The 27387-nt window shown below is 40.5% G+C and overlaps 1 protein-coding gene across 3 annotated transcripts in view; it reads right to left on the reverse strand.

Moving 5' to 3' along the window:
* Window positions 1-27387, reverse strand: part of RGL1 (ral guanine nucleotide dissociation stimulator like 1) — a 272222-nt gene that overhangs the window by 78074 nt on the left and 166761 nt on the right. For all 3 annotated transcript variants that reach the window (XM_070473951.1, XM_070473949.1, XM_070473950.1), the window contains one exon: window positions 7673-7881. In XM_070473951.1, the coding sequence (XP_070330052.1) occupies window positions 7673-7881 (209 nt within the window). The remainder of the gene's footprint in view (window positions 1-7672; window positions 7882-27387) is intronic.

Here is a 27387-nt window from a genome sequence, read left to right on the forward strand (position 1 = left end):
TGTCCTTCACTATCTCCCGGAGTTTGTTCAAATTCAGGTCCATTGGGTCGACAATGCCATCCAATCATGTCGTTCTCTGTTGCTCCCTTCTCTTCCTGCCTTCACACTTTCCCAGCATCAGGGAGGGAGTAATTAAACTACAGGTCCAATCAGATAGTGGAATGTTATTCAGCACTAAAAAGAAATGAGCTATCAAGCTATGAAAAAACATAAAGAACCCTTAATTGTGTGTTATTAAGTGAAAGAAGCAAATCTGAAATGGCTACACACTGTATGAGTCCAACAATACAACATTCTGAAAAGGGCAAAAACTACAGGTGGCACTAGTGGTAAAGAACTTGCCTGCCAATGCGGGATATATAAGAGATGCAGGTTTGAGCCCTGGGTCAAGAAGAGCCCCTGGAGAAGGAAACGGCAACTCGCTCCAGTATTCTTGCCTGGAAATTTCCATGGACAGAGGAGACCGGGGTCGCATGGACAGTCCATGGAGTCACAAAAAGCTGGACATGACTGAGCACATACACACACATACACACATATAGAGATAGTAAAAAGATCAGTGATTGACAGGGATTGGGGGGGGGGGAATGATGGACAGACCACAGAGGATTTTTTAAGGCAGCAAAACTATTCTGTATGATACCATGATGATAGATACGTATCATTATACATTTGTCCAAATCCATAAAATGTACAACACCAAGAATGAATTCTAATGTAAACTATGGACTTTGGGTGATAATAAATGTGTCAGTGGGGCTTCCCTGGTGTCTCAGATGGCAAAGAATCCACCTGCAGTGTGGGAGACCTGGGTTCGATCCCTAGGTTGGGAAGATCCCTTGCAAGAGGGCATGGCAACCCACCCCAGTAATCTTGCCTGGAGAATCCCCATGGACAGAGGATCCTGGCGGGCTATAGTCGATGGTGTTGCAAAGAGTCAGACAAGACTGAACAACTAAGCACACACAATATGTCAGTGATTGTAGTAAGAATACTATTCTGGTGGAGAATGTCGACAGTAGGGGCATGTATGGATGCAAAAGATACACGGGAAATCTCTGCACTTTCCCACTTAATTCTGTGGTGAACCTAAACCTTCTTTGAAAACAGTCTATTTTTTTAACGGAAGTATAGTTGGTTTACAATGCTGTGCCAGTTTCTGCTATAAGGCAAAGTGATGCAGTTTTACACATATACACATTTTTTAAAATATTCTCTTCCACTTTAGGGTTAAGCCCAGGAGACTGGATACAGCTCCCTGTGCTGTACAGTGGGACCCTGCTGTCTGTCCATTCTAAATGCAATAGTTTGCATCTACCAGCCCCAAAGTCCCACTGGATCCCTCTTCCTCTCTCTTGGCAACCACAGTCCGATCTCTACGTCCTTGAGTAAGTTTCTGTTCTGCATACAGGTTCATTTTAGATTCCACATGTAAGTGGTATCACATAGCATGAAAAGAAATGAAAGGGAAACCTATTTGGTGGCACTTCTGATGAAATCTACGGAAACAAATCAAATGTTTTCAAGTCTTATATTTGATCGCTTTCTCTCTGCTGTGGAGGAACTGGTTTCATTGGTTGGGCAACTCCATTCCTGAGTTGTTGGTGCATCAGCTTTTACACAGGAAGCTGTGACTACTCTATGTGTCATAAAGTACGGATTTAAGATTACTATCACCATCATAGTGATGTATTTGCATAAGTCCTCCTTGCATAAGAGTTACTGCACTTGCTATACTCCTACCCCTCCAAGAAGAGTGATTCAGGTCAGGGGGTTTGGCTGAGTACAACGAACAGAAATACTCCAGATACATGGTCCCTATCAGTAGGGACCTTGACAGCCCATGACCTATCTAACAACAAAATATCACCGGCCAACATCAAGTTTTGTTTTGATAATACCCTCCTCTCTCATTCCATGCTCTCTTACTGTCTCTGTCACAGAACCTAGCTCTTACCTCCCAAGGACTGTATCAATTTTAATTTAATTATACACATTTATGTGTATGCTTATTTAAGTTACCCTCAGCCATGAAGCATGAAGAAGACAGGAGTTATGACTGGTTTGTTTACCATTATATGCACAGCTCCTTGCACAGTACAGGGTAGATATTAAAACACCTGATAAATCTCATTTTAGTGGATGAATGAAAAGGAGCATGGATATTCAACTGAGCTGCTCACAACTGTGTCAAGGAAGTATCCCTCAGGAAATGCAAAATCACTAAGGAAAATCAACTGAGATAATAGAGAAAAGGATATGAGCTGGATACCCAAATCATCCCTTTCTTTAGAAATGACATTAACATTTTCAAATGACATATAATGTGATCTGGTATGTTTGGAAAGAGCTTCCAAGTCAGAAAGAGATAGGTTTTTATTCCAGCTCTGCTTCTTGGTGACTGAAAGTTTCTGAGCCTCAATTTTCTCATTATATACATGCAGGTAACGATCAATGAACTAAATAAGATAAAGTCTGAAAATGCATGGCAATCAAACATGGGAAGAAGAAATAAGTTCAAAGACCCACTGAATTAGTCTCCTCTCTGGTGACCTAAGCCAGCAAACCCAAGTCAGATTGGTTTTAAAAGCATAGTGTTATGGGATGGCCATTCAAAGGTTGAAGCCATTCAACCTTTATCCTCCAGAAGTCCCCCACTGGGAGAATTCACTCAAAATGAAGGGGCAATTCAGATTATCACTCAATCCTTTTCAAACTGTGACCTGAGTGCCATTAGCGGCTTAGCAAAAGTTTCTGGAAACCTGATTCACCCCATTTCTCTTGTCCTTAGCAGTCTGCTCATTTCTGATATCAGAGAAAGAAAGAATGACCAAGAAAGAACCTAAAAGTAGCAAATGCGATAGCTGTTTGAAGAAAAATCTAGATGTTTGTATAGATATTTCATGGTTCTCAGTGAGGATCACTATCTGAAGTAGGTTTCTCCCTAAATTTGAGCTTAGGTGTTTTCAGTAGTATTTAACTTACTTTATTTTAATGATATGGTGGGAAGAAAACATATTTTTAAGTGAAATGTATGCTTAAAGTTGAAGCGAAAGTAAATGTGTTAGTCGCTCAGTCATGTGCAACTTTTTGTGACCCCACAGACTGTAGCCCACCAGGTTCCTCTGTCCATGGGATTCTTCAGGCAAGAACAGTGGAGTGGGTTGCCATGCCCTCCTCCAGGGGATCTTCCCACCCCAGGAACTGAACCCATGTCTCCTGCACTGAAAGAAGAATCTTTACCATCTGAGCCATAAAGCCCAAACACAAACAGCTAAACCACACTCAAAAACTTTCTTAGGTTAAAAGGAAGCCAATGAGCCTTAGAATTAACTCTTAGCCACAGTGAGAAGCACAGAAAACAGGATTTCTTGTTAACTGCTGATAACTCCCAAGGAAGCGATAAGGCACACACAAGGAATTAGCCATATATGACTGCAAACCACTGTCCACTGGTCAATCACAAAGGCTCGTATTATTAGAATGAAACAAAACAACTATCACAAATATTTTTAAGTCACAGAAAGCAAACAGTTCCATATGATAAAAGCCACCTGATTGGAAGTCTTAAGAAAAATCAGTTTGGTTTCAAATACGCTTTTCTCTGGAGGGAAATAAATACCGCAGCATCTGCCTTCAATCCATTCTGGGCTGGTTAGGATTAGCACATCCTATAATAACTTCTCAGTGTTAATTTCACAAAGGATAAGTAATCTGCTAGTAAGAATCCAAGAGAAATCATTTTTAAAAAAACAAAGCAGAACATCAGAGACCCATAAACAAGTTGACCACAATTTACTAATAAGAAAACAGTTTATTCAGCTTATCTTCAGAAAAGGTAAATATATGCAACTTAGTTGCTTACCTCCAAATTACAGACATTAAAATCCCCAACAACCAATTTAAGATCCCAATGTCTCGCAGAATCTGCTTTTTGGTTAAAATCAGAGATTAACATTTGGCCATAGGATATGAGTGAGTAGGAAATAGAGTGAGGAAGAACCACTCATGAAGTTTGTATATATACATGGACAAATCCAAAGTCTGCAGAGCAAGCAAAATAAGTAGGATATATTTCTCTCAACTTCTGTGTAACATGTTAGAGCTTCATTTTTATACCATCTTATGCAGTTGTCTACTTGTTTTCTAAGTATCTTTTGCAGTAAAATATTAAGTTTTCAGGGTGGATCCATGTTTTGCAGGGCTACCTTATGTCATTTGAGGGGTTTTCTCTAAGAAAAAGAAAATAAAATTATGAATATCAATTATGAAGAGGGTACTCCCAGTGAAGGGTCCTAGAGGTTAAACACCAGCAACTTCACAGTAAATTCATCACAAGGGTGAGAACTTACCAAGTCTCCTATTTCTGCTTCGTCCATATGGTGTCTTGCAGAGCACAGGGTATTTTAAAGACATTTCAGTACGTGTTGATTCCACTCATGTCAGAATCAAAAGATCTGACTATGAGATTAAATTCAAGGTCAAGCCTTGGCCCACCTAAATGGTTCAAGATATATCTTAACTCTTCATTCGATTATACCTTAAATGATAGTTTGAATTAAATGTAATTTCAATTCATGTTGATTCTGTTATTTAACAATTGTCATAATATTTTAACAATCCAAAAATGTCTACCCACTATGACAGGAAAACAAACAGAAGATTTTTAAAAATCATCACATAAAAGCTGGATGTACATGAGTCATAGACTAAACACTCTAGTTCCTGTGTGTATGTCCACTATTTATGATGAGCAGCTGGAATTCATGTGCACTCCTTCATGGACGATAGACATCTGTGGTCTATTATCAGTGGAGTTACCCCATAAGCAGAAGAGGTTACCAGTTCCAAAGAAAACTTGTAGGAGTTTTTGATGTGTTGACCTATTTCCTTATACTGCCTGCCAACAGTTAGCATACTGCATCCTCTTTATAAATACAGAACAGAGGAAAGAAAATGCATATAATTCTTCAGGTTCTATTTATAGGTGTGAGGCTAACAACTATGAGACTATGAAAGAAATGACTCACTAATCCCACAGGTTTATACACCATGCTTAATATTTTAATTACTGCTGTGTAAAAAAAGCCTACAGAACTTCCCACTGATGTCAAAGTCCAAAGCTCTCTCGGCTTTATTATGCACTGATCCAGTTAAGACATTTTGTGGATGTTTCTGAATGTGAACATAAGAACATCCATTGATCTGAGTGACTTCACTCTATATGTATCTAGGAAGAAAATATCTTGAGAAAAACTCACTGTTATCAATACCTTATTCACATTGTAACAGAATTAGATTATTAAAGGCCTTTCTTAAGACTGATAAATGACTGCATAAAAAAATTTTTTAATGTCTTCATAAGAAGAATGTTTATAAACAACTTTTAAAACCAAAGAACAAATTAGAAAAAAATATATTTCCAACAAATATAAGCAAAAAATTTGGGGGCCTCCATAGTGGTCCAGTGGTTAAGACTCCAAGCTGCCAGTGCAGGAGGCATGGGTATGATCCCTGGTTGGAGAACTAAGATCTCACATGCTGTGCAACTCAGACAAAAAAAAAAAAAAAAAATATATATATATATATATATATGTATGTATGTATGTATGTACGTGTGTACACACACATTTTAGGAAACCTAACTTTGTTATTAGACAAAGAGTTATAATTAGATGATCAATAATTAGGTAACAATAATCCAAAATAAAAATAAATAAAAGATATGAAAATTGGGTTCATAAAAAAACCCTACAAATGACCAATAAGTATTTCAAAACATGCTAAACCTCACTCATAAATGTTAAGAAACATAAGGATAAAAACAATGAGCTCCTTTCCAACAGAGAGATGACAGTAGAGATGGTTTCAATGATGAAGATGAAAATACTACTCACAGTTGGCCAGAATACAGGGAAACCAAAGCGACACTCATTCTCTGTGGACAGGAGACTGGTTGGCATAACTTTCTGAAGGGCAATCTAGCAACACTGTTCACATTTCAAAGTGCTTATATATTTTGGGGACTTCCCTCATGGTCCAGTGGCTAAGACTCCGGGCTGCCAATGCAGGGGTCCTGGATTCGATCCCTATCAGGGAACTAGATCTCACATGCTACAACTAAAAAAGATCTTGCATGATGCAATGAAGATTAAAGATCTGGAATGCCTTACTAAGGCTCCTCTGTCTATGGGATTTCCCAGGCAAAAATACTGGAGTAGGTTGCTGGAGTAGGTTCCCTTCTCCAGGGGATCTTCCCAACCCAGGGATCAAACCCAAGTCTCCTGCATCACAGGCAGATTCTCTACCATCTGACCACCAGGGAAGCCCTACTAAGACCCAGTGCAGCCAAATAAATAAAGAAAAATATATATTTTTTAAATGCTTATATATTTTGACCCATCAGTCACTCTTCTGTGAAATTATCCTATAGAATTCTCAGACAAGTGTTTATACTTAAGAAATATATACTCATAGTCACTCTTTGCAGCACTGCTCAAAAGCTTAAAGACAAACTAAACTAGAGAGAGCTTAACTGTAAATCCATAGGACTTCCCAGGTGTCTGAGTTGTAAAGGTGTCTGCCAATGCAGAAGACACCGGTTCTATCCCTGGGTCAGGAAGATGCCCTGGAGGAGGAGATGGCAACCCACTCCAGTATTCCTGCCTGTTAGATTCCAAGAATGGAGGAGCCTGGTGGCTGCAGTCCGTGGGATCACAAAGAGTTGGATACAACTGACTGGGCACACACACAGAACATTCTATCCAATAAATACCATAAAGTCACTAAAAAGAACACAGTATCTACCTACACGTGCTGACTTTAAAATAACAATAACTTATGTTTCTTGAGCTTTCAATATCCCAGCCACTGTTCTAAATTCTTTATATATGTTAAAGACTTTACTGAGTAAAAAAAAATCTCCAAGATACAGATAAGTAAAAAAAAAAAGCTGCAGAATACACTGTGTACTGTGGTTCTATTCATACTATAAATATGTATAAATATCATATATAAATACAAATATATAAACATACATTTATGTTTAAATACCCAGAAAAGCTTGAGAGTAATACCAAAGGAAGAGTTTACAGTTATTACCTAGGAAGAATGGGCCTGAGAATGGGACTTAGGTAAACAGAAATTTTTGTGTTTTATTTTTTACTTTTTCTTTCAGAATTTTCTGAATCACTTGAACTTTTTTACTATATACATGAATTACCTCTATTTTTAAAATATTCATATCTGCTACCTACCTAATTGGGGAGGACTTTTGGACACAATGGGAGGAGAGGGTGGGATGATTTAAGACAACAGCACTGAAACATGTACATTACCATATGTAAAATAGAGAGCCAGTGGAAATCTGATGCATGACGCAGGGTGCCCAAAGCCGGCGCCCTGTGACAGCCTGGAAGGTTGGGGTGGGGGACATGGTGGGAGAGAGGTTCAGGAGAGAAGGGACACACATATGCCTATGCTCTATTCATGCTGATGTATGGCAGATTCACGCTGATGTGTGGCAGATTCATGCTGATGTGTGGCAGAGGCCACAACAGTATGGTAAAGCAATTATCTTCCAATTAAAGTTTTTTAAAAAAAGAACTTCATGCCTTCACTCTGCAAACAGCCTGACATTTCTGTCACCTCGCACACCCCTTCAGATTCTTACCTGTCCAGCAGCAGCTCCAGCACTTCTTTAGTGGAGGCAAAGCCTCTGTATGTTGACAGGAAGATGCTGATATATGTAAAGTCATTGTCCCCAAAAGCCGTCAGCAGGTTCTCCACGAGCTTCTCTAAGGTGCCAGCTTTTATGGTCCTGATCTTACACGTCTCATACTGACTGACTGTGTGTCCCGGAGGCAGCTGGTCCCCTTCAACCTGTATGATAAACTCAAGATTAGGATCAGGAGAAACGACTCCCTAAACTAAGAGTGAGAACACTGAACTGGTTGCAGCGTGGCCCGTCATGCTTTCCCCTGCTCTCATTTAACTTCCCCACCAGTCAGGAAAGGCTGGCTTCAGTCCTCTCACCTGTGAGTGCAGTAGCGTGGGATGGGTCGGGGTACCGGGGTGGCACCTGCTTGTGGTCCCACAAGCAGAGGGATTAGTTCATCATTTGCTTCTGCTCACTTCCCTATCAAGAACTACGTTGCTGGCATATTCTGTCAAGAATGTTTTCTTATGACTCCGGGATCGAGTTTAGCAAATGCTATCAATCATTCCCTTTACACTGTTCCACAGTTAAGCTTTCAAATTCATTCTCAAAGACAGCTCCTACAATGGGGTGCTGGCACTGATCCTACTGACTTTGGAGAGCTGCTTATTAAATTTTTAGATTTGTGTGAGCCAGATGACAGTATGTTGATAGTTTGGAGGGAAAAAAAAAAAATCAGCCATGGGAGGAGTATGTTCTCCACAAACATCTAGGGAAATCTGACCATGATCTGCTGTTCTTTGGTCCATGGAAGGCAAAACACATTCAATATCATCATTAATCAACAGAGTTGGCTGAACAGCAGTTGTACCAAGCAAGCCTCAGCTAATCTTGGATGAGTAATAGAAACAGTAGGTAGGTGCATGACCCCTGCCTTTTAGAGACTAGCAATGTACAGTACAGTAGTCATGTATGGATGTGAGAGCTGAACCATAAAGAAGACAGAGTGCTGAAGAATAACGCTTCTGAACTGTGGTGCTGGAGAAGACTCTTGAGAGTCCCTTGGATGGCAAGGATATCAAACCAGTCAATCCTAAAGGAAATCAACCCCGAATGCTCATTGGAAGGACTGATGCTGAAGCTGGAGCTCCAACATTTTGGCCACTTGATGTCAACAGCTGACTCACTAGAAAATCCCTGATGCTGGGAAAGATTGAGGTCAAGAGAGAAGAGGGTGACAGAGGATGAGACAGTTGGATAGTACCACTGATTCAATGGACATGAACTTGGGCAAACTCTGGGAGATGGTGAGGGACATGGAAGCCTGGCAGGCAGTGGTCCATGGGGGTCACAAAAAGTCAGACACCAGTTGGTGACTGAACAACAACAACAAAGAGAAAATATTTCCCTGTGAAAAGTAGCTACCACATGAGAAAGAAGTGACTGTGAATAGTACTGGTAGGTATAACTGCCCCTTGGAGACACAAACCATAACACATTAAAAACTGATTAGTGATAAAAATCTGTAAAGCTTTAAAACTGAATATAGGGGAAGAAAAATAAACTGAAGAAAAATCCAAGTGTGCCTTATATTCTACAATAAATCTGTGCTGAACAAATTATATAGTGATGCAATTTTCAGAGTTCAACCTGTCCTTCATAGGCATAAGGGAAGATGACCTATAGAAAGGAACTTGTTCTAAAGCATAGAATCATTCTAAGTGACACAGACAATCGCCAGGCAATGTCTCTCAATTTTAAGTGTGGATTGTTTTATATCAGATTTTCCTAAATTGAAATAATCAGACACGTGACAAAGGGGAGCAAAAAGAGAGAACTGAAAACTCTAAATGATGACATTGTGCTTACAAAGTCACATGTTTGCTATTTCTTCACCTGTCCTGTCAAAAGTTAAACCACTGGAAGGAAATTAGCAGGCAAGATTGCTTTCCGCAAAACCAAAGTAAAGGCCATCACTTTTAGAAAGGGCTTAGAACAGCTTAATGTCATCATGGCTAACTGCCAGCAGGAATTAATCATAGGACTCTAGCATATGCAGCGGGTGCCTTGATTTCTTTATTTAATTTTCGAAAGATACTTTTAGTTTACAAAGGAAAGGGCTCTGATTCAGGCAAAACTACCAAATGGACTCAGATCATGGCCTTACAATTATTCATTATCACTCTATAAGCAGTTTTAGAACAAGCCTGATAATATCCATCTGTCTTCCAAGAGCTTCAGTTAACTTTAACTAAAACAATCAATGAAGAAAATACATGGTTTCAATGTCTAATTACATTTTTAATTACTTGGTACAGTGTTGGCCTAAATGTGTGCTGTAAAACACTAGTTTCAAAACAAAACACTCTGCATTCAAATTTGGGAACTATGGAGTTAAACAAAGCCCAACATATTTCTTTTCCATAGAATTTCTTACAGTATTTAATACGCCAACGTGCTATGAAACTCCAAAGAAGGATATGGTATCTGACATTTCCTAATGGATTTCCCTTTGGTCTCAGAGCACCCTGCAGAACATTAGGATGAATGTATTTTGGAAAATGTTAGCTTATTAAGTCACTGTGATGAAGTTGTAACTTAATTCACATTTGCCACTTTTCACTTAAAAAAAAAAAAAACCAAGACATTATAAAATTAACTTTTACCTTCAAACATCTATATTCCTTTGATCTCTTTCTTAATACCACCAAAATTTAGGGATATTTTGTGTTTTTTTACTTTGTCAACTCAAAAGATCTGATCAAAATAATTATCACTTAAAAAGCAGAAGTTAAAAAATACACCTCAATGGCAAATGTTAACAACAATAAAAGGAATGGCTTTTCAGTTTCTACGGATATTCAAGCTCTAATTCTAAATCAACCTTCCTTACCTTGTGACAGACAATGTCAGGGTTCCCTTACCAATAAATCTTGTAATTTGATGATATGTATTTTACAATGCAAACTCCACTTTAAAGCTATATCTTTTCTTATTAAAAGTAGTTACTGTTTAAGAGAACTAATTTTTCCCTAAGCAGTGATGTGGCCAAAAATTCAAACACAGAGAAAAATGCTTGTCAAAGACCCTGATGAAGTGGGTCCCTTTTCCTGCCAGAAAGCAGATTTGGCAGGAAGCCAATGCTCTCCCTTGGAAATGGATTCATGTTACTCATTAACCCAGTCGCTTCCTTTCACTCCTTCTACTCTGAAGAAAATCTCAACACACATGCCTGATCCCCATAAATGCCTTTAACGGTTTCTGTTCCTCAGTGTTTGCATCTGTACATTAGGAAGAACCATGACTGAGCTAACGGAATAGCTAACAGAATATTTTGAATATTTAGATTTTAAGAGTTATTCTCTAATTGCAACAAATGAGCATCAACAGCAATAGCATAAAATGAAGTACAGGAATTGCTCTGATGCCTAAAGTCGTTCTCACAAAAAAAAAAACCAATACATGTCAGTGTCAGAGCACTTGCTCAATCTTATTTTCTGCACGTTTGCTAAGTACCCTAATATCTCTTCGCTAGCAAGGGGAAGGCCAGATTTTTGAAGATGAGCTTTAATTTGCCAATATTCAATAAAGTACAGGCTTCCCAAGTGACACAGTGGTAAAAGAATATGCCTGCCATGCAGAGGACACAAGTTCAATCTCTGGGTCGGGAAGCTCCCCTGGAGTAGGAAACGGCAACCCACTCCAGTATCCTTGCCTGGAAGACTCCAGGGACAGAGGAGCCTGGAGGGCTACAGAGTTTGCAAAGACTCAGACACGACTGAGCATGCACACAAGGACAAATAAAGTACATTTTTATGATATAAAAATTTTGTAATTATCTGCTTGTTACTGGAATTGAAATAAAGTTATACAAAAGTGAAACACACAAAAATACCCTACGCCTATGGGTAGACTGGAAAAGCTAAAATGTTTAAGAGCAACATGACCCTTTTAAGAGACTTTAGAGTCTGTTTTTGTTTGTGATAACTCAACATCTTCAAATTCTAGTTTAAAAGAATAGTGGGGAGAGGCAGTGAGGAAAGTCTTGGCAGACAAGTGTTTAATAACTCAGACTTAGAGAGCAAGGCATGGAGGGCTGAGCCTGCCCTCTGGGTTAGCACGCTAACAGGAAACAGCCCAATCTGGATTTAATCAGAGACCATCGCTTTACTGACAAGATCACGATACTGAGGCCACAAAAATGTTTCATGATTGTTTTTTGGCCAATCCGTCCGCCATTAGAATTCAGCATTTCCTCGGAGAATATGCCTGACTCCTATGGGGTAAATATCTAAAACCCTGCCCAACTGTCCTAGCCATGGAATTTCTATAATTACCGATTTTGACATAAGGGGGACAGGAGAAAGAATGTGAGAGATGAAATGTGCCATATTTCAACTGTGTTTCCAGTCATTGAGAAATGACTCTTCTGCCTTCTAAAACATAAACTGTTCACAACTTGGGTGTTTTTAATTTTTTAAAAAAAATCCCTTCAATCAAAATAATCCTTTAGTCATCTGATACTTTAACAGGGAACGTGTTAAGTAAACAACCTCATTAGACTGGAGACAGTATTAAGTCTTTCTCCAAGCTATGCTTAATCTTTAGTACATCAGTTCTCGGGCATCCTGGCACGAGCAGAAATGTAAATAGTGAGAACTCTTCCAGTCATAACTCCCCAAGAAAATCTAAAACCCAGAGCCAAGATTTTACAGGACTTTAACAGCATGTTCCTCTCTGTACATTCATCTCAGAACACCAAAGGTCCATTTTATATCCCCTATTCAAATGTCCTGAAACCACTGCCCAGAAACAATAAGAAAGCACCACAGCATAAGAAATATCATAAGATGACTCACAAACTCTGATCATTTGTCCACATTGCCTAAACAAGCAGAGATTAAATGTGCTTGCCATGCAAAGGACAACTATGTTTATGTAATGGCATAAAGCACAACGTTATGGAGCAGCCCAGTGCATCTGAGTAAAGAGAACTATTTACACATAGGACATTCAGAGATGTAAGGCAGAGTCCATACAAAACCCTAAGGCATGTGATGGCAAGCTCAGTGTGAACTTCTGTGTTGCATGAACTTCTGTTCTGGGTGTCAGCTAACATTGTTTTTGCTAGGTTAGGGTTGCCAGAATGCCCAGCTAAATTTTAATTTTAGAAAAAAATAATAAATAATTGAATAATTTTGTGAACATAATTGTTACCTGCAGTATTTAGGACCTACTCATGCAGAGAGTCAGACACAACTTGGCAACTGAACAACAACAACATACTGAAGAAACTACTTGTTGTTTATCTGAATTTCCAAACTAACCTGGCATCCTGTATTTTTTTAGTTCCTAAGTCTGGCAACTCTATGTCATATACATACAAAGGGTACAGAATGGATCTCTCATTAGTCATCTACTTATTCAGCCACATATTGAGTAAATGGTACAATGTGTCAGGCACTGTGCAAGACAGCAGAGATACAAAGGCAAATAGCATGCAGTTCTAACATCCAGAATGTTCAATATGATAGAGAAAATGGACACAGAGAAACCATTACAATGCAACACAAGTAAAATGGTGAGGAGACATGCAAATAGCATGAAAGAACCAAGAGGGACTGTACGTAGAGGCAACATCTGAAAGTGACTGGAAAGAAAAGGATACCACCCACAAGAAAGGAAACTGAGAAGGGGAAGTCAGTCTTCTGTGGGGCAGAGGCACTGCACTGAATTCCACTTTAGAAATAAAAAACTTGGCAATTTCCTGGTGGGCCAGTGGTTAACACACTGTGCTTCCACTGCAGGGGGTGTAGGTTTGATCCCTGGTTGGGGAACGAAGATCCTGCATGCCGTGTGCTATGGTCAAGAAAGAAAAAAAAAATGTAAAATTTGAAGTATTGTTGGGATTTTCCAATGGTATACAGTCCAACAGGCAGTCAGAATCCAAGAGCTGGGTAAGGAGGTCTAAGATGGAAATATGTCAGAGCTATGACTGCAGCCACAAAATTAAAAGATGCTTTCTCCTTGGAAGAAAAGCTATGAAAAACCCAGATAGCGTATTAAAAAGCAGAGACATCATTTTGCCAACAGAGGTCTGTATAGTCAAAGCTATGGTTTTTCCAGTAGTCATGTATGGATGTGAGAGTTGGACCATAAAGAAGACTGAGAGCCGAAGAATTGATGCTTTCAAATTATGGTACTGGAGAAGACCCTTGAGAGTCCCTTGAACTGCAAGATCAAACCAGTCAATCCTACAGGAAATCAACCCTGAATATTCATTGGAAGGACTGATGCTGAAGCTGAAGCTCCAATACTTTGGCCACCTGATGTAAAGAGTCGACCCATTAGAAAAGACCCTGATGCTGAAAAAAATTGAAGGCAAGAGGAGAAGGGGATGACAGAGGACAAGATGGTTGGATGGCATCCCTGACTCAATGGACACGAGTCTGAGCAAAGTCCAAGAGATGGTAAAGGACAGGGAAGCCTGCCGTGCTGCAGTCCATGGTGTGGCAAAGAATCAGACGCTACTTAGCGACTGAACAACAGGGACAAGTTACAACAAATAAACCCGCTTCACTCTCCAGGCAGACTGTGTAGAACAAAAAGAATCCAGGGTGGAGGACAGCCTCTGGAAGAACACCCAAATTAAGAGGGTTCCAAAAGCAAAGATGTCCAGGACTGAAAGATGCACCTGCACATGTGGCAAGTTTACACTCACCTGATCTGCGGTAGCACTTCTGGGCAGAGAACCCAGGAGAAAAACCACTGCCAGGCCCACATATGCCAACTCATGCACCTTCCATCTAATTACGCAAATCTATCGAGGTCTAGCCAGCAGCGTGCTGGAGCCAGCCTGTCCCGCTTGCAGGAGCTGATTGTACAAACTCCTCAGTCCCATGTTCCATCATGTTGGTATTGACATCATGTTGGTATTGTGAATCCGGCCGTGGTGGAAACAGCTACACCATGGAAACTGGCAAACTATCTACAAGTCGGGGCTTTGAGTCTGAAGAGGTGATTTATCAGCGCACCACTACCTAGGACTCCCTCTCAGATTATGCCAATGGTAAATTCAGGAGAGACTTCACACCCGTAGAACATTTTTGTCTTTCTGTGACCACTCCAATCAAGGCTGACCTCATAGAGGATAGAAAATTATGCCTCTGAACTAAGAAAAAAGCAGAAATGTGAAGGGAGAAGAGGTGGAGGAATATGCACCTGACAAATTAATATGCTGTCAAAAAAAAAAAAAATTACAAGATCCCCAAGAGTTGACTTCACTTGAAGCCACATGTTAGAATGTGGTCAGATTTCTATGAGCACGCTGCATCCTCAGGAAAATGCTGAGAGCTGTAATAACAAACAAGGACCAGTGTTTTATCCGACAGAAATCTCAGACCCTTCCGCCATCCTGTCTCTGCGGGGTTTCCTAGATCACCCCATAGAGTCCAGGAACTCTCTGAGGGGAAACAGGAAGTTGTGTTTTCCATCCCCATAAAAAATGGTCATCCTCCTGGCTGTGAATCTCTTCCACCCGGTGTTAACCCATAACAGACTGGATCTTCTCTGATGCAAACGCCCACTGCTGTCTTCCTTTAAGGATTTAAGGAATCTTTAAGCAGGCAGATGAGCTTCCCCGGTGCTCAGAGGGTAAACCATCTGCCTGCAGTGTGGGAGACTTGGATTCGATCCCTGGGTTGGGAAGATCCCCTGGAGAAGGAAATGGCAACCCACTCCAGTACAGATTCAAAAACTAAGTGGATTCAAGGGAGTGTGCTGACTACATTTTTCAAGTAAAATAATTTCACTTTTACACGCTACTTTGCTGCTTGAAGCTCAGGATGCTAATGAAGAGGTTGTGAGCTAACCTGGCTTCTATTTTGATCTCTGAGGCCAATTTACTTTGGGACCTAAGGCAAAAACTTAAAGCTTCAATGTCTTGGTCAAAGACTTTGCGAAGTAAAGAAATCACATGCTGTTTTGAGAAGTTCAAGGAATTAGAGTTACAGTGGGGAGGGAGGTTTGAACTAAAATAGTCACTGCAGCATGTGCCAAATTACATCACAGATCGTCACACAGGCTTTTGTGTCCAGAGTGAACCTGCAAAATTCACAACTCCTTGCTCTCACTGTCAGACCTCAGATGCCCAAGGTCCTCTTATTCTGAGGTCACAGGTTAACAGGGGCCCTGGCCTTCTGGAATTCATTCTGTTTCTGTGCAGTCTGGCCAATCTCTGTCTGAAAAGGTCAGCAGGGGGTAGTGAGCTTCTGTGTGACCCAATATTCCCTGTGAATGAAGCCTGTTCTGAATGGAAACACTTCCTCACAGCCCAGAAGCTTTCCCAGACCGCCGTAAATCCCACAGACAGTTCCACAGTGCTTCATCTCCTGGTGAGATGTAAAGTGTTCCTGTACCAGTCTCTGAGGGAGCAGAAGGTGGCAGCTGCCTGAAGTTTCCCAACTAAGTCATTAATTTAATTCTTCTGTAGATCACATTAAAGAATCTCTTAACTAACTGTTAGTCACTCAGTCGTGTCCAACTCTGAGGACCCTGACTTGAGGATCCTGAGGTTTGGAGAAGTGAGAGGTCTCATCCAACTTTAGTCAGTCAATTAGTGTAACTGACAGAGTCTGGATACAAAACCAGCCCTGTCTTTCCATTGGGCTCCCCAGTTGGTGCTAGTGGAAAAGGTCCTGCCTGACAAAGCCGGACACGTAAGAAACGTGGGTTCGATCCCTAGTTTGGGAAGCTCCCCTGGAGGAGGACAGAGCAACCCACTCCAGTATTCTTGCCTGGAGAATCCCAAGGACAGAGGAGCCTGGGGCACTGTGGAACATGGGGTTGCAAAGAGTTGGACACGACTGAAGTGATTTAGCATGCATGTCTTTCTATTACAGAGTGATGCATTAACATGCAAAGTGACACAGTATTGTGGATTCAGTCTCCTTATGTGTACACCTAAGGTCACTCAATAGCCCAGAATCTCCATACTTCATAGGACTGTTGTAAGAAATAAAATTAGAAAATGAAGGTGTGTTGAATGGTTACAAGAACTATTCAGGACTCTACATATAAACTCTCGTATGCTCACCAGCCCAGGTGGGATGCATGAGACAAGTGCTCGGGCCTGGTGCACTGGGAAGACCCAGAGGAATCGGGTGGAGAGGGAGGTGGGAGGGGGGACTGGGATGGGGAATACATGTAACTCCATGGCTGATTCATGTCAATGTATGACAAAACCCACTGAAATGTTGTGAAGTTATTAGCCTCCAACTTAAAAAAAAAAAATCTCATATGCTGTGTGCTGTGCTGTGCTAAGTCACTCGGTCATGTCTGACTCTGTGTGACCCGAGCCCACCAGGCTCTTCGGTCCATGGGATCCTACAGGCAAGAATACTGGAGTGGGTTGCCATGTCCTCCTCCAGGGGATCTTACCGACTCAGGGATCAAACCCGAGTCTCTTATGTCTCCCGCATTGGCAGAGAGTTCTTTACCACCAACACCACCTATATAGGTTGGTGCAAAATAATTGCAGTGTCAGTCCCTGAGTTGTAAATTGTTATAACTAGGCACACAACTTTATTAATCAAAATAGGAACCGTTACAATCAACACATTTTTGCCAACGAGAAATAAGTTTGCTTATTCCTATGCAAACAAAAAAAAAAATCCGTACTTTGGGATTTGATGAACTCTTGGAAAGCATATTCTGTGTCCTGCTGGTTGTGGAAGTATTTTCCCTTCCAAAAGTAGTTGAGATGCTTGACCAGAGGTCAGATGAATATGGTGGAAAGGCAAAACTTTGAAGCTTAATTCATTCAACTTTTGAAGTATTGGTTATGTGATGTGCAGTCAAGCATTGTTGTGGAAAAGAACTGGGCCCTTTCTGTTGACCAATGCCGGCTGCAGGCGTTGCCATTTTCAGAGCATCTCATCAATTTGCTTGGAGAAGGCAATGGCAACCCACTCCAGTACTCTTGCCTGGAAAATCCCATGGGTGGAGGAGCCTGGTAGGCTACAGTCCATGGGGTCGCTAGGAGTCGGACACGACTGAGCGACTTCACTTTGACTTTTCACTTTCATGCACTGGAGAAGGAAATGGCAACCCACTCCAGTGTTCTTGCCTGGAGAATCCCAGTGATGGTAGAGCACGGTGGGCTGCTGTCTATGGCGTCACACAGAGTCGGGACTTAGCAGCATGGATTTGCTGAGTGTATTTCTCAGACATAATGGTTTCGCCAGGATTCAGGAAGCTGTAGTGGATCAGACTAGCAGCAGACCACCAAACAGTGACCATGACCTTTTTTTGGTGCAAGTTTGGCTTTGGGAAGTGCTTTGGAGCTTCTTCTTGGTCCAACCACTGAGCTGGTCATCGCTGGTTATATAAAATCCACTTTCCGTCGCACATCACTGTCTGATCGAGAAACGGTTCACTGTTGTCATGTAGCAAAAGAGAAGAGAACACTTCAAAACAACAATTTTTTTGATTTGGGATCAGTTCATCAGGCATTCACTTATCAAGCTTTTTCACTATTTCAATTTGCTTCTAAGGCCAAAGGACTGCAGGATGGTCAACGCTGAGTTCTTGCCCAACTTCTCATGTAGCTGTAAGAGGATCAGCTTCAGTGATGCTCTCAGTTGGTCACTGTCAACTTCTGATGGCTGGCCACTGCACTCCTCATATTCAAGGCTCTTGTCTCCCTTGCAAAACTTCTTGAACCACCACTGCACTGTGCATTCATTAGCAGTTTCTGGGCCAAATGTGTTGTTGATGTTGCAAGTTGTCTCTGCTGCTTTATGACTCATTCTGAATTCAAATAAGAAAATCGCTCAAATGTGCTTTTTTTTTTTTTTTAAATAAAAATTTTTTTTTTTTTAATTCTGATGATATTTTATTTAGAAAAACATAGACCCACCCGGACCAAAGTCACAAAATCTTAAGTTTTTCTTTTGTCTAACATCATTTCCATAGTCTAAAATACATATAAACAGCAAGTAATAACTCATGATTGAAAAACATAAAGCAAGAAATGCACATTAAAATGATGTATAACTTAACTACATTTATTTAAGAATGTGTTCCAATATCAAATGGCAAAGTTCAATAAGGCAAAACAGCAGTTACTTTTGCACCAACTTATATCTGTGTAATACTAAAATCTGTTTTCACTTTCCTTCCCTACCCCAATTACTTTCACCAAAATTAGGTCTTAATACATCAGATATTCTTGATATTATCTCTCTTAGTTTCTGACATTGACTGAAATCTTTAACATCTAAAGATGAAAAAAAAAGTGTTTTTGTATTAAATACCCTCTTTGGAGGAAAACAAAACTCCCCCCTCATTATTATAGTTTCTTAAATAGGTAAATTAAGTCTAAGAAAGATGAAGGACTTTATTAAAGGGCTCAAAACAAGCCAGGAGAACAAGGTCAGTAAGTTCCATGAGAAGTGACTGGATAATACAATGTAGGATCCCAGGGGGAGGGAGGAATACTCATAAATAATCTGATTTCCAGATTATTAATTTTCCTACCTGCTAGGCTTATAAATGTATCTAGTCATGAAACAATCTCCTTATATTTTTAGAAAGAGAGGAAAACAAAAGCAAACTGACAATATGATTGATTATGTGGTATAGCCACAAAGAGTGGCAGTTTTGTAAATACTGACACAATACAAATATATAGTATTTGTTACAAATATATAGAGGAAAGGGCAGAGGATAGAAAGAACAAATACCTGGAAAAAACACAGATCCAGTTTTCCTAAGCAAACAGAAACTTTTGAAAATGGAACCATTTTGTCCACTAGATTTTAATGTGCCAAAAATATATGTAAAAAAATAGGCATGTTGGTGGTAAAGAAAACATTCCCATTGCTCATGACTCACTCTTGATGTCGGTCAGTTAAAAAAGGTTATTAAAAGAGCTCCCGTTACGCAAAGAGTCCAAATGAGAGGCTAAGGAAATCCATAAAGGAAATCAAGGACTATACTCTAAAAACTTAACAGTAGAGGTTACAATATGAATGTGAATTTTTTCATTCAGTGACATGGAAGGATAGGAGGTGTAGAGCTTTCTGCTGCTGCTGCTAAGTCGCTTCAGTCGTGTCCAACTCTGTGTGACCCCATAGACGGCAGCCCACCAGGCTCCACTGTCCCTGGGATTCTCCAGGCAAGAACACTGGAGTGGGTTGCCATTTCCTCCTCCAATGCGTGAAAGTGAAAAGTGAAAGTGAAATCGCTCAGTCATGTCCGACTCTTAGCGACCCCATGGGCTGCAGCCCACCAGGCTCCTCCGTCCATGGGATTTTCCAGGCAAGAGTACTGGAGTGGGTTGCCACTGCCTTCTCCTGTGTAGAGCTTAATGCTAGTGAATATTTAATAGATTAAATAAATGCAGATAAATAAGCAGTGGCCCTAATGGGAATAAAAGTCTCTTGCAACTCTGAGCTTCAACAATAAGGAAGGCATGGAACTAGATTAAGTTTCTGGTTCCAGGTCAAATTAATTTTCAAATACTTGTTAATGCCCTCTGTTTATGTCAGCAGTGAACTAGAATAACTCTTCCTAATTTAATTGTTTTGTGATTTCCTAAATACACTTGAGGGTATTTAGTAGCTCAGTGGGACTTTCCTGGTGGCTCAGTGGTAAAGAATCCACCTGCCAATGCAGGAGACATGGGCGCGATTTCTGGGTCGGGAAAATCCCCTGGAGAAGGAAATGGCAACCCAATCCAGTATTCTTGCCTGGAGAATTCCAAGGACAGAGGAGCCTGATGAACTACAGTTCATGGGGTCGCAAAGAGTCGGACACAACTAAGCAACTAATACAAAGACACATGAAGACCTACAAGACCTTCTAGAACTGACAAATACTATCCTAACTCCCAAATCTTTATCTCCAGTTCTTACTTTAACTTCCCTTCTAAATTCTAGACCTGAATTTCTGGTTACCACATGTTCACCTGGAACTCTGACTCAATGTATCCAAAAATAAACTTTCATTTTATTCCTCTAAAATCTCAACTCTTCTCTAACTTCTGACTCTGTTAATGATCCAGGTCCTAAACCCTCAAATTATCTTTATTCCCAACTTATCTCCCCTTCACCTCTGAAATCCAATGTGTCCCATTCCCTGAATATGTCTCCATTCTATTCTTCTTCCCCATCCTCACTGTCTTACCTTAATTTAGACCTCATTTCTTAACTGGGTATGTGTAACAAGTACTTAACTGGTTTCACTTGCCTCTAGTCTTGCTTCCCAGTTGGTGCTAGTGGTAAAGAACCCGCCTGCCAATGCAGGAGACATGAGAGACTCAGGTTCAATTCCTGGGTCAGGAAGATCCCCTGGAGAAGGAAATGGCAACCTACTCTAGTATTCTTGCCTGGAAAATTTCACAGACAGAGGAGTCTGGTGGGCTACCGTTTATAGGATTGCAAAGAGACAGACACAACTGAAGAAACTCAGACTAAGACTAGTGTCACCAAAATCATCTTTCTAAAGCACAAATCCTAATTTCAGAATAAAGTCCCAAGTCTCTGCCAAAGCTAAACATGCCTATCCCATGACTCAGCAATTCTATTCCTACAAGATATGAATATTATGTCCACCAGAAAGCATGGACAGAAACATTCATAGCAGCTTCATTCATAACAGCCAAACACACTTTTCATAGTATGTTGTAAGCATTTGTTTACTTACAGGTATCCGCCACTAGACCATAAATTGGTTAAAGGCATATTCATATTTATAGCTCCAGAAATTAGCTTATAGTCACATCAATAGGCACTTCAAGAATACTAAATACATGGTTTTAAGATAAAAATGAGTTCTTTATCTAATGAATCTATCCAATGACATTATGTTCCCTAAGTAATCTTTTTGTTGATTATTCTAAATTCAGTCAAATAAAAAAAAAAGTCTGTATATATACACAAGAAGAGCCTGTCCATATACAATTAAAGCATACAATGCTTGGTCATCACCTTTGAGCTGAACAGCTAAAGTAAATACCTCTTTAAATTGTTCTTATGGCAATCCCAGCAATCTTTTAAAGACACAAATCAGATCGTGTCACTCCCCTGCTTAAAGCCTCCCACTGGCTTCCCATGACTCGTAGAAATAATATGCAGACTCCACCGGGGCCCACAGGGCCCTTTCTGCCTACTCCCTTGACCTCACCACCAAAACCATCTGCTTCCCGCTCTAAGTCCCAGCCACACCAGTCTTCTTTCAACTCTTTAAACACAGCAAGCTCATTCACACCTAGTGATTTTTTGCATCTGCTCCTTCTACCTAACATGCTAATGCTGCTCAGTCTGATCATCTCATGGTGGGTCCTTCCCCGTCCATCACTGCTTTTGATCAGGTGCTATCTCCTCAGATGAACTGCTGGACCATCCATCTGGTGTCACACTACCCATCTTCCCTCATCAGGCCAGATCATGTTATCTAGGTTAAATGTTTTATAGCCCTTAATTGTTTGCATGTTTGCTGCCTATAAATTCTGTAGAAGCAGAGTTCTTATCTGTCTTGTTCACTACTATATCCCTGGGGTATAGGATAATGTCTAACACACAGCAAGTGCTTAGTAAGTGTTTGTCATAATGAGTGAAAAACAAATTAATGCTGTAATTAAATGGCAACTTCTTTAAAAATCTGAATGAAAGGCCGACTAAACGTCATAGATTGACTAAAGATTGCAAAACTCTGTCCTCAGAGCTAAACCTTTTAGGTAAACAAAGTTAACTGATTCTATCTCTTCACAGTGGTTAAAAACTGAAGTGAATTTCTCAACATGACTATATCGGCTTTTTTTGAACCCCAATTAATTCCATACTTGGCTATCATGATTATAAAAATTACTGCAGTCATGGGTTTTTTTCCTCCAGCATTCTTTTCCCATCAAGATTGAGATGCTGAATTCAAGTACACATAACGTAACAAGGATCTCTCATTCTCTGAGACTGACACTGCCCTCATTGTTTTACCAGATGTAAATGCCACCAAACCAATTGCTTGCTTTGAAAACAGAGAGTGGGAATATGCTCTTGTTTTGACTTCTTACAACTCCAAGTGGGAGTATCTGAGGAAATGAATACACAAGCTAATCAAGCAGCTACATAATATAAATGTAAATACATTGCAAGTTTACTTAGGAGGTGTTGGACTACCATGAAGCTTCCAATCCTTTCTGCATGGAAGACATGCTATAAAGTAAGTAAGGATTTTATTTGCATAAATAAAACCTCCTCTTTCTCCCATGCCAGGTTCTAAGCTTTAAACACTAAGAATACTGTTTGAGGCCTCTGAATTTATAGTGTTTATTACTGAAACAAGTAAGTGTTCTAATGCCGTGTTCTATCTAGAATGCTAAGGGTGCTTTCCACTTTATAACAAGACTAACGTGCAACTCCAAACATTAAACCTTCTTCAGTGGAGGTCTAGAGCAGTGCATCTTTACCACAAATCCTACTTTTGTTCATTTATTTATTCCAGAGTATTTAGTGAGCTCTCACTAAATTCAAGGTACTATCTTACAAGATACTGCAGATACAGAAGTGAATACAAAATGTCTCTATCTACATGAAGCCAATATTCAAGCAGAGAAGACAAATATTAAATAGATAATTTAACAACTAATGATCTAATGCCAACAGAGATCACTGCTCTCCATAGAGAGGTGCTAAAAGGACACACAGTAAGATCAGATTCCACCGTGGTGATCAGGGGAGGTTTCACCAAGGAAACAAGAGATCAGAGCGATCAGAGGTGTCCGCCAGGCAGAGCATGAAAGAACATTTCAGGTGAGGGAACTACATGCCAATGCCTCAAAGGAAGGAACCTGGCACTGTGGAGGAGACAGAGAAGCTGACATGGCCAGAGAGAAGGAGCCAGAGCACAGTGGCAAGAGATGAGGTTAGCCAGGAGGACAATATTGATCTTGAACCTACTATCAATGGGAAACCATTAAAAGATTTTAAGCAGGGAGGTATACCATGATCAAATACAACATGGAGCTACAAGAAGAATGAAATGAAGTGAAAGTTGTTCAGTCATGTCTGACTCTTTGTGACCCCATGGACTACACAGTCCACAGAATTCTCCAGGCCAGAATACTGGAGTGGGTAGCCTTTCCCTTCTCCAGGGGATCTTCCCAACCCAGGGATCAAACCCAGGTCTCCCACATGGCAGGCAGATTCTTTACCAGCTAAGCCACAAGGAGAAGAACGAACTGAAGGAAATAAGAAGGGATTCAATTTAAAAATGACCAGAAAAGGCAAAGGCTTTTTGCCTTTTTTGCCAAAGATTTCTCATACTATAGATCATGATCCACCTGCATCGGAGTCACTTGAGGTACCAGTCCAAAGCAGATTCATGAACCCAAACTCCAGCCTTCTATGAGCAAATCCCTATAACTGGGGGAATCTGCCTTTAGTCCTAGATTATTATGATAACCATTAATGATTAAGAAGCACAGCAATAATGCCAAGCACTTCCAATGATGATCAAATGAAATAAACCAGGACTGAAGTAAAATCACCTGTTTTACTTGGGCATCAGTTCCCTGTTCTAAAATTTTGGTGGTACCACTCACCACTCTAGCCCCTTTCTCCCTTACCTGTAGTAAGGGGTCAATTTTATTCTTTTTCCATAGTCATTGATTGATATTAGTTTTATTCAGAGAAGGAACATACACTTACTTTGATTTGCTCTTGACTGAAGGAGATGAGAGTACATGAACACGTAAGTTAATCAGTGTTACTACACAAGTTCAATTCTGACTGGACAAGTACAGACTGGGAATAATGTTATCTTTTGTGTGGCCCTAATATTCAAAGCTCTTGTATATACACAACTGCATTTGATTCTCACAATAATCCCAATTTATAGGTGAGGACACTAAAGGCTCAAGGGGCTAAGTAACTACTGACCCAGCCCCATTCATAGTAACTGACAGAGGCCAGAGGCCAGCCCAGATCATCCGGACTCCAAAGCCGTGCTCAAAAAGCAGGGCCACAGTGGCTCCAGCAGGTCGGATGTCCATTTGCTCTCTGAAGGTCCCCCATGTGCCACCCTCTGCCTCTCACTCCACACACGTCAAATAGTGAGAGCGAACTCCACATCAGGTTCTATGAAAGAATCACCAACTCTCAAGCCCTGTGCTCAACAACAAGTCAAAATTCCCCTTGTGGGGTACCGGGAGGGAAAATACACCATCACAGGCAAATCGGACATAGCTGCTCCACGTCACCAAACTATTTGCACACAAATATTTAGGTTTCAAATAACCAGAGTAGAGGTCACGGGGCTCTGGGAAATTAGAACTGTCTTAACCAAACAAAACATAAACTTCTCTTGTCAAAGAGGTGTAATGGTCATGTTGACAGTAGTAATTGTATGTCTGGATTTTCAAAAATGCACTCTCCTCTCCCATTTTAAGGGAAAAAAAAAAAAAACTGCAACATTTCCCTTTCCAGGAATGTGATTTAACTTAATAGCTAAGCTAATAATCACTAGCTGCTTATTTGGTGCAAACAAAGAAACCACTGTCTCTGCAAGGGGACACAATGGTTCTGAATGTGAGATGGATTTAAGTATCTGGTTGTGAGTGACCATTATGTTATGTAATGAATGAAGCTGCCTGAATACCTATTACATAACTCCATTCTCCCTGCGCGTCTAATTAAAGTGAGGGGACTTCCCATCACTTTAAAAAGCTCTTCTCGGTCACTTCTATAACTTGTAAGATTAAAAAACTTGAATTATACTGAGCCATGGACACTGTGTACCCAGCTGTTGCATCCAAAGTAAATCATGAAAGAGGGGAGTAAGAAAAAAATGCTTCTGGAAGAAGTAGAAGGTAAAATGAAAATGTAAAATGTGTACAGAAGGTGGCCTGAACTGAAGAGCTATCTTTGCAGCACTGTCTTAACTGGGGAGAAGTGTATTGGGTTGGCCAAAAAGTTTTTCCATAAGATGTTACAGAAAATCCCAACAAACTTTTTGGACAACGCAATAGCTTTTTCCAAATATGCATATGTAATCTGATGAACACCTAGTACTTAGAAGTAAATGCGGGCATCCCTCGGTACCGAAGGGGATTGGTTCCCAGGAGGATGACAAAAATCCGTGGATGTTCAAGTCCCTTATACAATATATGGTAGTGTCTACACATTATCCACACACATTCCGTACACTTTAAATCATCTTTAGATCACATACAATAGTTAATACAATGCAAATACTATTTAAATAGTTGTAATACAATGCAAATACTTGGCTCAGATGGTAAAGCTTCTGCCTGCAATGCTGGAGACCCAGGTTCAATCCCCAGGTCGGGAAGATCCTCTGGAGAAGGAAATGGCAACCCACTCCAGTACTCTTGCCTGGAAAATTCCATGGATGGAGGAGCCTGGTACGTTACAGTCCATAGGGTCACAAAGAGTTGGACATGACTAAGCAGCTTCACTTTCACTTTCAACACAATGCAAATACTATGTAAATAGCTGCTGAAGTAGCAAATTCAAGTTTTGCTTTCCAGTATGTTCTGAAGTTTTTTTCCCCTCAAATATCTTAACATCCACAGTTAGCTGAATCTGCAGACAGGGAACCCGCAAATACAGGAGGCCAATTTTACTGATTCATTTTGCCAAAAAGGCATGAGAGACACAAACAGACCACCAGTATCATAAAATAAAGCAATAGTAGTCAGTGTGGAAGCAAAATCAGTGAGAGTTTCTAATTTAGTTATTTTTAAGTCTAGGCTTTCCAGGTGGCATAGTAGTAAATATGCCTGCCAATGCAGGAGATGCACCTTCCCTGGGTTGGGAAGATCCCCTGGGAAAGGAAATGGCAACCCACTCTGGTATTCTTGTCTGGGAAAACCCATGGACAGAAGAGCCTGGTGGGCTACAGTCCATGAGGTCACAAAAGAGCTGGACACAACTTAGCGACTAAACAACAACAAAGTCTAGTCATCACATACTTCTCTGTAGCCCCACATCTAACTAACTCCATACCTTCTGGTCAGAGGACTCAGACTGGTAAGGAAGGAGGCAATACCTTTAACATTGCCTTCCAATAGACCTGGAAGGAAACTGTTCAGGGTATGAATGAGGTCAAGGGGGCAGGGCGGAGGTGGGCGGGGGTCGGGAATCAAATTTTTAACAAACCAGTACATTTAAATCATGTAATAGCAACCCTTCATGGGGAAATTTTATGCTCAACATAAAATGAGTTGTTTTCTCAGTGAGAGATCTTTGAAACACCAATATTCTAAAAGTTTTATTAACTCAATGGAAATGCCTCTGGTTTTTTGCCTTCAGAAAAAGAATATACTGAGCATGATTTAAACTTTCATTCAGAGCTCCATGAGCCCACCGATGCTACAAGGGATTGTATATGCACCCCCAGAAACACTGACAGACAGCAGGGCTTATTCCAAAATAATTGATCCCACATAGTTCAGTGCCTGGTATCTAACCATCACTAGCTCTCATTCATTTATTCAACAAATAAATACTCATTGTGTCTTCTCTCTGCGAGGCACTGTTCTAGTCCCTGGGAAGACAGTGCTGCTGGAAGGAGAGGACCAAAACCCACGCCCTCGTGGAACTCACATTCTAACACAGGAGAGAAGCAATCAATCCGTCAATCAGTTATAAACGAAGCAGCATGCTAGACAGTGGTTAAGTGACAAGGAGGGGGAGGCTGAAGTGGGG

This window comes from Odocoileus virginianus, chromosome 11, assembly GCF_023699985.2.
Source record: "Odocoileus virginianus isolate 20LAN1187 ecotype Illinois chromosome 11, Ovbor_1.2, whole genome shotgun sequence".
Classification (NCBI taxonomy): domain Eukaryota; kingdom Metazoa; phylum Chordata; class Mammalia; order Artiodactyla; family Cervidae; genus Odocoileus; species Odocoileus virginianus.